This window comes from Plecotus auritus (genome assembly GCF_963455305.1).
Source record: "Plecotus auritus genome assembly, chromosome: X".
Classification (NCBI taxonomy): domain Eukaryota; kingdom Metazoa; phylum Chordata; class Mammalia; order Chiroptera; family Vespertilionidae; genus Plecotus; species Plecotus auritus.
This window is the reverse complement of record NC_137784.1, coordinates 1,015,527-1,029,131: the sequence shown is the minus strand read 5'-3', so window position 1 is coordinate 1,029,131 and position 13,605 is coordinate 1,015,527. Positions and strand designations below refer to the sequence as shown.

Below are 13,605 nucleotides of genomic sequence, written 5' to 3'. Positions count from 1 at the left end.
GATGGATACAGGAACGTAGTTGAATGATGAAGACAGGCATGTAGTTGAACGATGAAGACAGGCACGTAGTTGAACAGCGTTTCCCTTTGAGAAGGGCGGAGAGGAGACGTCCACCCAACAAGAACAGGGCGGGTGGAACCACGAGGCCCGATGCACGCAGTCCCCTCGTCACTGCAGGAACTGGTCCAGCTTTTCCTGGATGCGGGCGAAGGCGTCCTTCCCCATATAGTCGATGTGGCCCTCCTCCCACTTCCTCCGCTGCTCCTCGGGGCTCAGCGCCTTCACCTTCTCTTCGATGGAGATCTCAGAAATGGAGACGGCCAGGTCCACCTGGGGGAGACGAGCCGACGGGAGATGTTTTTTGTTTTGTTATTTTTTAAAAATATATACTTATTGATTTCAGAGAGAGGAAGGGAGAGGGAGAGAGAGAGAGAGAAACATCCATGATGAGATAGAATCATGGATTGGCTGCCTCCTGCACGCCCTCTACTGGGGATCGAGCCTGCAACCCAGGCATGTACCCCTGGCCAGAATCGAACCCAGGACCCTTCAGTCCACAGGCTGGCACTCCATCCAATGAGCCAAACCGGCTACGGCTGTTTTGTGATGTTTTTACTAGAGGCCCGGTGCATGAATTCATGCATGGGTGGGGTCCCTCAGCCTGGCTGGCCATCAGGGCCGATCAAGGCCAGCCGGCCTGGGACAGGGACTGCGGGGGGTTGGCTGAGGAGTGCACTGACCACCACAGGGCAGCTCCTGCATTGAGCATCTGCCCCCTGGTGGTCAGTGCGTGTCATAGCAACCGGTCGACTGGTCGACCAGTCGTAATGGTCGCTTAGGTATTTACATAGATAGATGATAGATAGATAGATAGATAGATAGATAGATAGATAGATAGATAGATGATAGATAGATAGATAGATTGGTTTCAGAGAGAGGACATGAGAGGAAGAGAGAGAAACATCCATGATGAGAGAGAATCCTGGATCGGCCGCCTCCTGCACGTCCCCTACTGGGGATGGAGCCCACAACCCGGGCCTGTGCCCTTGACAGGGAATCAAACCCTGACCTCCTGGTTCATAGGTTGACACTCAACCACTGAGCCACGCCAGCCGGGATAAATATATATATTTTTATATATTTTTATTGATTTCAGAGAGGAAGGGAGAAGGAGAGAGATATAGAAACATTAATGATGAGAGAGAATCATGGACCGGCTGCCTCCTGCACGCCCCCTACTGGGGATGGAGCCCACAACCCAGGCATGTGCCCTGGGCCGGGAATCGAACCCTGACCTCCTGGTTCATAGGTTGACGCTCAACCGCTGAGCCACGCCGGCCGGGCTAAATATCTATTCTTTATAAACCACTCCGACTCTGGCATTTTTGTGATAGCAGCTCAAGAAGACCAAGACACATGTTTCATCCAAATCTTCATCCTAAGTCTAACGCCCAGCGATGAAACTATATCACCTGTTCCTTAAAGACCAAATCGTGTTATTAGATCTCCATTAGAAAAAAAAAAACACAGAAAAAATTAGCCATCGCTTTCACTAAATGCATCCATGGGCCCAGCCAGTGTGGCTCAGTGGTTGGACGTGCAGAACCCCAGTCGGGGGCGTGCAGGAGGCAGCCGATCCATGATTCTCTCTCATCATTAATGTTCCCCCCTCTCTCCCTCTTCATTCCCCTCTGAAATGAATAAAAAAAAAAAATAGCATATCCCTAACAGGTGTGGTTCAGTGGATAGAGCGTCGGCCTGCGGACTGAAGGGTCCCGGGTTCGACTCTGGTCAAGGGCATGTACCTTGGTTGCGGGCACATCCCCAGGTGGGGGCGTGCAGGAGGCAGCTGATGGATGTTTCTAACTCTCTATCCCTCTCCCTTCTTCTCTGCAAAAAATCAATAAAATATATTTATTAAAAAAAAATAGCATTGACCTACAAACCAGGAGGTCACAGGTTCGATTCCCGGCCAAGGGCACATGCCCGGGTTGTGGCTTCCATCCCCAGTAGGGGGCGTGCAGGAGGCAGCCGATCCATGATTCTCTCTCCTCATGGATGTTTCTCTCTCTCTCTCCCTCTCCCTTCCTCTCTGACATCCATAAAAAAAATATTTTTTAAAAAAAGATTCACCCCCAAATTCTCCAGCCTTTAGACAATGAATGATTTTAGACAACGGATGGCTGGGTTTCAATGCTCCTGCCGTTGAATGAATCTTGCAAGACAGCTTTGAGAGAGAGAGAGAGAGAGAGAGAGAGAGAGAGAGAGAGAGAGCGTGATTACGAAGGACAGGAGAGAGAGAGAGTCGATCAAGCATGCAGGCTGGAGAGACGGACAGACGGATCGCAGGCACCCCGGGAGGCAGGTAGAATCCACTTCGACAACGGGAGTTCACAGCTGGTGGGTGCATGCAGAGAGCCCCAGGATAGACAGACAGCGACCAGCAGGGAGCCGTGGGCAAGCCAAGGCCTGGGGTCCTACCTCCAGCGCATCCTCAGGCCTGGGGTCCCTGCTGACATCCACAGGGGGGTCCTGGCATCGTACCTCGGATTCCTCCGACCGGCCACCTCCAGTCTCGTCCGCTGGCCGCTACAAACACAACCACCCATCGTGACTCAGGGGTGGGCTTCTGAGAATGTAGTCATTTTTTAAAAAATATATATATTTTTATTGATTTCAGACAGAAGGGAGAGGGAGAGGCAGAGAGAAACACCCAGGATGAGAGGGAAGAAACATCAGCTGCCTCCTGCACGGCCCCCGACGGGGCATCGAGCCCGCAACCCGGGCCTGTGCCGTGACCAGGAATCGAACCCTGACGTCCTGGTTCATTGGTTGATGCTCAACCACAGAGCCACACCGCCCCGGCTCATGGCCTTCTTATTGTCCCCGCGCGGAAAACTATTAAGATAGACCATGGGGCCCAGCTGGTGTGGCTCAGGGGTTGAGCATCAATCTATGAATCAGGAAGGTCACAGGTTCGATTCCCGGTCAAGGGCACAGGCCCGAGTGGCAGGCTTGCTCCCCAGGAGGGGGCGTGCAGGAGGCAGCCGATCCGTGATTCTCTCTCCTCATGGATGTTTCTCGCTCGCCCTCTCTGAAGTCAACATATCTATATATACAAAAGCCTGAGCAACTAGCCAACCGGCCGGTAGCTATGACGCGCACTGACCACCAGGGGGCAGACGCACCGACCAGTAGCTATGACGTGCACTGACCACCAGGGGGCAGACGCTCCGACCGGTAGCTGTGACGCGCACGGACCACCAGGGGGCAGACGCTCTGAATCGGTAGCTATGACACTCACTGACCACCAGGGGGCAGACGCTCCGACCGGTAGCTATGACACTCACTGACCACCAGGGGGCAGACGCTCCGACCGGTAGCTATGACACTCACTGACCACCAGGGGGCAGACGCTCTGAATTGGTAGCTATGACCCTCACTGACCACCAGGGGGCAGACGCTCCGACCGGTAGCTATGACACTGACTGACCACCAGGGGGCAGACGCTCCGACCGGTAGCTATGACGTGCACTGACCACCAGGGGGCAGACGCTCTGAATGGTAGCTATGACGCGCAATGACCACCAGGGGGCAGACGCTCCGACCGGTAGCTATGACGCGCACTGACCACCAGGGGGCAGACGCTCCGACCGATAGCTATGACCCTCACTGACCACCAGGGGGCAGACGCTCCGACCGGTAGCTATGACGCGCACTGACCACCAGGGGGCAGACGCTCCGACCGGTAGCTATGATGTGCACTGACCACCAGGGGGCAGACGCTCCGACCGGTAGCTATGACGTGCACTGACCACCAGGGGGCAGACGCTCCGACCGGTAGTTATGACGTGCACTGACCACCAGCGGGCAGACGCTCTGAATCGGTAGCTATGACGCGCACTGACCACCAGGGGGCAGACGCTCCGACCGGTAGCTGTGATGCGCACTGACCACCAGGGGGCAGACGCTCAACACAGGAGCTGCTGAGCTGCAGTGATGTGGCAGCTGTGGTTCTCGAGTGACGCACCCAGAACCAGAGAAGTGGGAGCCCCATTCTGGAGTGCGTCACCCGAGAACCGCCCTCTCGCAATCTGGGACCCCTCGGGAGATGTCAGAGAGCTGGTTTCAGACTCAGCCCGATCCCCACAGGCCAGGCCAAGGGACCCCACCTGTGCACAAATCCGTGCACTGGGCCTCTAGTGTACACATACACTGAGTGGCCAGATGATGATGATCTCTGAACGCATAATCATCTGGCCACTCCGTGTCGATCCTATAGAATAAAAAGCTAATATGCAAATGGTCCCCTCCACCAGGAGTTCGACCAGCAGGCAGGCCGGCCAACTGTCCATGTCCCCTCCCCCTGTCCAGGCTGGCTGGACCCCACCCATGCACGAATTCATGCACCGGGCCTCTAACATATATACACACACTGAGTGGCCAGATTATTATGCATTCAGAGATCATCGTCATCTGGACACTCCGAGTAAAAGAAAAAAATCATTGACGGAAAACACAGGGCATTTTGGGGGCAGTCAATAGACAGGCATGCCTACCCAACCATGACCCCCGAGCGAGACGGCGTGCTTAACTGTTTCAATGAGCTGTACCGAGGTGGTGTGGGTCTCTGTGACGTCAGCAAATGGGGGAAAAGGTGGTGGAATCGGCTCAGGCATCACTCCAGCCAAAGCCTCGATTTCAGGGCAACTGGTCGTCTGTTATAAAAAAATAAAGAAATAAATAACAAAATGAGATTAGCACAGACCTTCAGGCAGATGAACACAGCTCAATGGAAAACACATCATTTATATTTTTTCTCTGGGGGCAGACGCTCCGGCCGGTAGCTATGACGCGCACTGACCACCAGGGGGCAGACGCTCTGACTGATAGCTATGACCCTCACTGACCACCAGGGGCAGACACTCTGAATCGGTATCTATGACACGAACTGACCACCAGGGGACAGACGCTCCGACCGGTATCTATGACACGCACTGACCACCAGGGGACAGACGCTCCGACCGGTAGCTATGACGCGCACTGACCACCAGGGGGTCGATGAGGGAGAGCGTGTTATGATCACCAACACCTCCATCTCCTTCCTCGTCTGGGGCTCACACCAACACCATGTCCTAATGTCCTTGTATCTACATGGGGCCATGACTAATTCTTTTTTAAAAAATATATATTTTATTGATTTCAGAGACAAAGAAATAGGGAGAGAGAGAGAGAGAGAAACATCCCCGGTCAAGGGCACAGGCCTGGGTTGTGGGCTCCATCCCCAGGAGGGGGCGTGCAGGAGGCAGCCGATCCATGACTCTCTCTCATCATGGATATTTCTATCTCTCTCTCTCCCTCTCCCTTCCTCTCTGAAATCAATAAAAAATATTTAAGCCCTAGCTGGTTTGGCTCAGTGGATAGAGCATCGGCCTGTGGACTGCAGGGTCCCGGGTTCGATTCCTGGTCAAGGGCACATGCCCGGGTTGCAGGCTGGATCCCCAGTAGGGGGCGTGCAGGAGGCAGCCGATCCATGATCCTCTCTCATCATGGATGTTTCTCTTTACCTCTCCCTCCCTCTCTGAAATGATATATATATATATATATATATATATATATATATATATATATATAATTTCTTTAAAAAGGACACTTTAAAAAGTAAACAAATAAAATTAAAAATAAAAAAAGACCCACACATGGGCGGACTGGAGGTGGTCAATGGGGGAAAGAGGGGTGATGTGTGATACTTTCAACAATAACGATTTTTAAAAAGTAACTAAAATAAAACAACCTGCTTTATAGCAGGAAATAAAACAAAAAACATTAACAACAACAAAAAAAGACACCCCACAAACATTCCCCTCCCCCTACTGGGTTAAAAAGAAATTTAAAAAAAAATAAGTTTGGGGTGGGGAGCAGGGGGCAGGGGGAAACCCAGAGTTGATAAATTCCAGAAATGGCCAGCAGGGGGCAGGGATAGTACATAATTAATCCGAAGAGGACCTGGGGTTGAAATAATAAACTATGTGGCAGATACCGTAAAAGCGTCCCAACTTCATCGCTTTCACAGACCCATGCTCTTCAGAAAATATCCAAGCAATAGAGTATTTTTTAAAAAATATACACGGAGCGGCCAGATGAGGATGATCTCTGAACGCATCATCATCTGGCCACTCCGTGTCCATCCTATAGAATAAAAGGCTCATATGCACATGGTCCCCTCGACCAGGAGTTCGACCAGCAGGCAGGCCGGCCAACCGCCCATGTCCCCTGCCCCTGGCCAGGCTGGCCGGACCCCACCCATGCATGAATTCATGCACTGGGCCTCTAATCCTATCTAATAAAAAAATTAATATGCAAATTGACACTCACTCCAACACACAAGATGGCTGCCCCCATGTGGACATAAGATGGCCTGCAGGGGAGGGCAGTTGGGAAGGACTCAGGCCTGCAGGGGAGGGCAGTTGGAGGGACCCAGGCCTGCAGGGGAGGGCAGTTGGAGGGACCCAGGCCTGCAGGAGAGGGCAGTTGGAGAGACCCAGGCCTGCAGGGGAGGGAAGTTGGTGGGACCAGTCCTGCAGAAGAGAGCAGTTGGGGAGACCCAGGCCTGCAGGGGAGGGCAGTTAGTGGTGACCAGGCCTGCAGGGGAGGGCAGTTAGGGGTGACCAGGCCTGCAGGGGAGGGCAGTTGGGGGTGACCAGGCCTGCAGGGGAGAGCAGTTGGGGGTGACCAGGCCTGCAGGGGAGGGCAGTTAGGGGCAATCAGGCCAGCAGGGGATCAGTTAGGCGTTGATCAGGCCTGCAGGGGAGGGCAGTTAGGGGTGACCAGGCCTGCAGGGGAGGGCAGTTAGGGGCAATTGGCCTGGCAGGGGATCAGTTAGGCATCAATCAGGCTGGCAGGGGAGTGGTTAGGGGGTGATCAGGCTGGCAGGCAGAAGCGGTTAGGGGCGATCAGGAAGGCAGGCAGGCGAGCAGTTGGGAGCCAGCAGTCCTGGATTGTGAGAGGAATGTCCGACTGCCCGTTTAGGCCCGATCCTACCGGGATCAGGCCTAAATGGGCAGTCAGACATCCTTTGAGGGGTCCCAGATTGGACAGGGTGCAGGCTGGACTGAGGGACACCCCCCCCCATGCACGAATTTCGTGTACCAGGCCATATATATTTATATATATATATATATATATATATATATATATATATATATATATATACTGAGTGGCCAGATTATTATACGTTCAGAGATCATCATCATCTGCCCACTCAGTGTATATATGTTTATTGATGTCAGAGAGGAAGGGAGAGGGAGAGAGAGAGAGAGAAACATCCATGATGAGAGAGCATCATGGATCAGCTGCCTCCCGCACGCCCCCTACTGGTTGGGGATGGAGCCTGCAACCCGGGCATGTGCTCTGACTGGGAATCGAACCCGGTACCTTTCAGTCCACAGGCCCATGCTCAACCCACTGAGCCAAACTGGCTAGAGCTGCGGCCAAATATTTACTTAAAATTTTTTTGTAACTTAATTAGCAAAGCTTTCTCTCGCTCTCTCTCGCTCTTTTTTTCTTTCTTTTTCTTCTTTCTTTCTTTCTTTCTTTCTTTCTTTCTTTCTTTCTTTCTTTTTTCTTCCTTTCTTTCTTTCTTTCTTTCTTTCTTTCTTTCTTTCTTTCTTTTTCTTTCTTTCTTTCTTTCTTTTTCTTTTATTTCCTCCCTCCCACACCAACCCAGCTTTTAAAAATATTCTTTATTGATATTTAGAAAGAGAGGAAGGGAGAGGGAGAGAGAGAGAAACATCCATGAGGACAGAGAATCACGGATCATCTGCCTCCCACACGCCCCCTACTGGTTGGGGATGGAGCCTGCAACCCGGGCATGTGCCCCGACCGGGAATCAAACCATGACCTCATGGTCCGTAGGTCGATGTTCAACCCCTGGGCCACACCAGCTGAGCTAAAGTATATATTTTTATTGATGTCAGAGAGGAAGGGAGAGGGAGAGAGAGAGAAACATCCATGAGGAGAGAGAACCATGGACCGGCTGCCTCCCACACGCCCCCGACTGGTCAGGGATGGAGCCCGCAACCCGGGCATGTGCCCTTGACCGGGAATCGAACCGTGACCTCCCGGTTCCTAGGTCAACGCTCAACCCCTGAGCCACTCCAGTCACATAGGAATCGCAATTCAACATGCAATCAGGGCAAGATTTTTTAATTTTATTTATTAATTTATTTATTTTACTATTAAAAATATTTTTTTTATTGATTTGAGGGTGGAAGGGAGAGGGAGAGAGAGAAACATCCATGAGGAGAGAGAATCATGGATCGGTTGCCTCCCGCACGCCCCCTCCTGGGGATGGAGCCCACAACCCGGGCGTGTGCCCTTGACCGGGAATCGAACTTTGACCTCCTGGTTCCTAGGTCGACGCTCAACCCCTGAGCCACGCCGGCCGGCCCAACGCCGGATTTCCCATCTCACCTTTCCGTGTTGAGTGCCGGTACTTACGTCTTCCGAAGGGGCTCTTTCCGACGGACGTGGGGTCTCATTCGCCACCGTGGGTGTCTCCCGAGGGTCCCCTGGAGGCGTGGTCCCTGAATTTTCCCACGGCCCCTCGGCACGAGGGGCCACATTTGCGCTCGGCACCTCTCTGCGAGGGAGAGAACCCTGCACACACAACAGTGGACACAATGATGGACGCTTCCTTACGACCTTTCAACGCTCGAACCGACCTCAGAGGCCTCAGACCTATCCCATCCTTGGATTGGGCAAGGCTCCCCGACTCCACGATCCCTATTAATTCAACACTAGAGGCCCGGTGCACGAAATTAGTGCACGGGGCGGGGGTGGGGGGGGCTGTCCCTCAGCCCTGCCTGCACCCTCTCCAACCTGGGACCCCTCGGGGGATGTCCGACGGCCGGTGTAGGCCCCATCGCTGCGGCCGGCAATCGGACATCCCTCTCACAATCCGGGACTCCTGGCTCCTAACCACTCGCCTGCCTGATCGCCCCCTAACCACTCCCCTGCCTGCCAGACTGATTGCCCCTAACCACTCCCCTGCCTGCCTGCCTGATTGCCCCTAACCACTCCCCTGCCTGCCAGACTGATTGCCCCTAACCACTCCCCTGCCTGCCGGCCTGATTGCCCCTAAACACTCCCCTGCCTGCCGGCCTGATTGCCCCTAACCACTCCCCTGCCTGCCGGCCTGATCGCCCCCTAACCACTCCCCTGATTGCCCCCTAACCACTCCCCTGCCTGCTGGCCTGATTGCCCCTAACCACTCCCCTGCCTGCCGGCCTGATTGCCCCTAACCACTCCCCTGCCTGCCTGCCTGATCGCCCCCTAACCACTCCCCTGCCTGCCTGCCTGATTGCCCCTAACCACTCCCCTGCCTGCCGGCCGCATTGCCCCTAACCACTCCCCTGCCTGCCGGCCTGATTGCCCCTAACCACTCCCCTGCCTGCTGGCCTGATTGCCCCTAACCACTCCCCTGCCTGCCGGCCTGATTGCCCCTAACCACTCCCCTGCCTGCCGGCCTGATCGCCCCCTAACCGCTCCCCTGCCGGCCGGCCTGATCGCCCCCTAACCACTCCCCTGATTGCCCCCTAACCACTCCCCTGCCTGCTGGCCTGATTGCCCCTAACCACTCCCCTGCCTGCCGGCCTGATTGCCCCCTAACCACTCCCCTGCCTGCCGGCCTGATTGCCCCTAACCACTCCCCTGCCTGCCGGCCTGATTGCCCCCTAACCACAACCCTGCCTGCCTGCCTGATGGACCCCTAACCACTCCCCTGCCTGCTGGCCTGACTGCCCCCTAACCACTCCCCTGCCTGCCTGCCTGATTGCCCCTAACCGCTCCCCTGCCTGCTGGCCTGATGGACCCCTAACCACTCCCCTGCCTGCTGGCCTGATTCCCCCTAACCACTCCCCTGCCTGCTGGCCTGATAGCCCCTAACCACTCCCCTGCCTGCTGGCCTGATTGCCCCTAACCACTCCCCTGATTGCCCCTAACCACTCCTCTGATTGCCCCCTAACCACTCCCCTGCCTGCCGGCCTGATGGACGCCTAACCGCTCCCCTGCCTGCCGGCCTGATGGACGCCTAACTGCTCCCCTGCCGGCCCGATCGCCTCCAACTTCCCTGCCCCGTGGGGCTGAGGCGACTGGGGGACCCCGGCTGGATGAGGCGGGGCTGAGGGGACTGGGTGCCGCCATCTTGTGAGGGCGTGGCGGTCAATTAGCATATTCCTTCTTTATTGGCTGTGGGTGCCGCCATCTTTGTGAGGCGTGACGGTCAATGAGCGTATTCCCTCTTTATAAGAGAGCACTGGAGGCCTGGTGCACGAATTCTGCACGGGTGGGGGGGTCCCTAGGACTGGCTGGCGATCAGGGCCAATCAGGGCCTGCTGGTGAGGGGGAGACATGGGGGGAGGGACCACGGGCTGATCAGGGCCTTCCAGCCAGCTGGGGGGGAGGGGGGGAACAGGGTGTGGGAAGTTGGCTGTGGGAGGCCCTGTCCACCAGGGGGCGGATCCTGCATTGAGCGTCTGCCCCCCTGGTGGTCAGTGTGTGTCATAGCGACCGGTCGTTGCCATGTTCGGTCTATTTGCATATTAGCCTTTTATTATATAGGATGTTAGGTCTGATCAAATAATTGTTGGTTCATCTGTTTGTTTCTGATACATTTTTATTGATGTCAGAGAGAGGAAGGGAGAGGGAGAGATTGTTGTTAATGTTTTTTTGTTTTATTTCCTGCTATAAAGCAGGCTGTTTTATTTTAGTTACTTTTTATAAATCGTTATTGTTGAAAGTATCACACATCACCCCTCTTTCCCCCATTGACCACCTCCAGCCCGCCCATGTGTGGGTCTATTTTTTTAAAATTTTATTTGTTTACTTTTTAAAGTGTCCTTTTTAAAGAAGAAATATATATATATATATATATATATATATATATATATATATATTTATTTTGATTGATTCATTTCAGAGAGGGAGGGAGAGGGAGAGAGAGAGAAACATCCATGAGGAAAGAGAATCATGGACCGGCTGCCTCCTGCACACCCCCTACTGGGGACCCGAGGATATTTTTCCATTCATTTTTATTTATTTAATTTTGTAAAATAATTTTATTAATTTCAGAGAGGAAGAGAGAGAGAGAGAAACATCTATAAGGAAAGAGAGTCACGGATCGGCTGCCTCCTGCACGCCCCCTACTGGGGATGGAGCCCGCCACCCGGACACATGCCCTTGACCGGGAATCGAACCCTGACCTCCTGGTTCCTAGGTCGGCGCTCAACCCCTGAGCCAGGCCGGATGGGCTTGAGTCGATTCTTTACTCTTATGTTCCAAGGAGAATCCTCCTCACTCACCGTGTGTCCGGGAGATGCAGGCCGCGGCCCGTCCGGGATGTTCCGTGGCTCGTCCGGGATGTTCCGTGGCTCGACCGGGATGTTCTGTGGCTCGACCGGGATGCACCGTGGCTCGTGAGGGATGCTTCCGTACAGAGGCAAGATGCTACGGCGGTAAATGTTCCACCACAGGTTTAAGAAGCACAGCTGGTGATGGGGAGCCGCCCCAGGGCCCTCCTCCGACACCGAGCCCGTCCGCGTGTTGTACGTGTAGCTCCATGGCTTCGTGGGGCCCAGAAAGTGGACCACCTTTGCCCTCGAACCGAACCTGAGAAGGAAACACGGAGGAAGAGTTCCACTGGGAAACGGCCGGACACGTTCCAGAAGCAACCAACAGCTGGGCCGGCGGGGCTCAGGGGTGGGGCGTCGACCTAGGAACCGGGAGGTCAGGGTTCGATTCCCGGTCAAGGGCACACGCCCGGGGTATGGGCTCGATCCCCAGGTGGGGGGCGTGCAGGAGGCAGCTGATCCATGATTCTCTCTCCTCATGGATGTTTCTCTCTCCCTCTCTCCCTTTCTCTATCTCTCTCTGAGATCAATCTATGAAAATAAAAGCGTAACATGCTAATTGACCAGACGCCTTTCTGGGCAACATTCCAAAGGACCTTCTGGATGGAGCCGGGGTCGCAAGGTCTGAGTCGGCAGCCTCTGGTGTGTGTATACACGGAGTGGCCAGAGGACGATGATCTCTGATCGCATAATAATCTGGCCACTCAGTGTGTGTGTGTGTGTGTGTGTGTGTGTGTGTGTGTGTGTGTGTATATATATATATATTAGAGGCCCGGTGCATGAATTCGTGCATGGGTGGGGTCCGGCCAGCCTGGCCAGGGGGAGGGGACATGGGCGGTGAGCCAGCCTGCCTGCTGGTCGAACTCCTGGTCGAGGGGACAATTTGCATATTAGCCTTTTATTCTATAGGATAGACACGGAGTGGCCAGATGATGATGATCTCTGAATGCATAATAACCTGGCCACTCTGAATATATATATATATATATATATATATATATATATATATTTATATTTATATTTATATTTATATTTATATATTTATATATATAAATATATATTATATATGAATATACAATATATATTTATATATATATATATAAATATATAAATATATAAATATATAAATATATAAATATATATATATATATATATATATATATATATATATATATATATATTAGAGGCCTGGTGCATGAATTTGTGCATGGGTGGGGTCCGGCCAGCCTGGCCAGGGGGAGGGGACATGGGCGGTTGGCCAGCCTGCCTGCTGGTCAAACTCCTGGTCGAGGGGACCATTTGCATATGAGCCTTTTATTCTATAGGATCGACATGGAGTGGCCCGAGGATGATGCGTTCAGAGATCACAATAATCTGGCCACTCTGTCTGTATATATATATATATTTTTTTTTTAAATATATTTTATTGATTTTTTTACAGAGAGGAAGGGAGAAGGATAGAGAGTTAGAAACATCAATGAGAGAGAAACATCCATCAGCTGCCTCCTGCACACCCCCACCTGGGGATGTGCCCGCAACCAAGGTACATCCCCTTGACCGGAATCGAACCCGTGACCCCTTAGTCCGCAGGCTGACGCTCTATCCACTGAGCCACACCGGCCAGGGCCCGCGTGTATATATTTTACAGGAACCAACACAAGAGTCTCATCCAAAACACATCTCAGAATGGAAAGAGAAAGAACAAGAAAAAATAAAAAAAAAGAATAAAAATAAATAAATAAGAAAAAGATTTTTAAAAAGGAAAGAAACAAAAACAAAATAAAAAACACACCTCATGGGTTATTCACAACTGCGTTCTGACCTCGACATCGGCCTGTCATTATCTTGCTTTCAAAGAGACATTCATTATCCATTTAACTATTTATTTATCTACTGGAGTCCCCGTGCACGAAATTTGTGCATGGGGTGTGGTCCCTAGCAGCTGCCGGCTGCCGGCCACGGCCTTCCCTTCCCCCGGCCACCTGCCCCGGCGGCAGGCCGGTCCGGCCTGGGGGAGGGGCCGCGGGCGGTTGGCCGGCTGGCCCTGGCCCCTGGTCGAACTCCCGGTTGAGGAGACAATTTGCATATGAGACTGTTATTATACAGGAGGGTTGATTTATCTACGTATGTGTTTATGTATTTATTTATACATTTTTAAAAAATAGCCAACATCAGCCGCATTTCGCTTTCTCCATAC

At 52.9% G+C, this 13,605-nt stretch overlaps 1 protein-coding gene across 1 annotated transcript in view; it reads right to left on the bottom strand.

The window, feature by feature from the left end:
- Window positions 1-168: 168 nt before the first annotated feature.
- The window catches only part of GYG2 (glycogenin 2), a gene marked incomplete at its 3' end in the record, with an annotated part of 31,952 nt that continues 18,515 nt past the window's right edge, over window positions 169-13,605 (bottom strand). The window contains exons 6-10 of the mRNA XM_080653565.1: window positions 11,361-11,667; window positions 8,473-8,658; window positions 4,596-4,718; window positions 2,482-2,589; window positions 169-330 (exon numbers count right to left, since the gene is read on the bottom strand). Coding sequence (XP_080509691.1) covers window positions 169-330; window positions 2,482-2,589; window positions 4,596-4,718; window positions 8,473-8,658; window positions 11,361-11,667 — 886 coding nt within the window. The remainder of the gene's footprint in view (window positions 331-2,481; window positions 2,590-4,595; window positions 4,719-8,472; window positions 8,659-11,360; window positions 11,668-13,605) is intronic.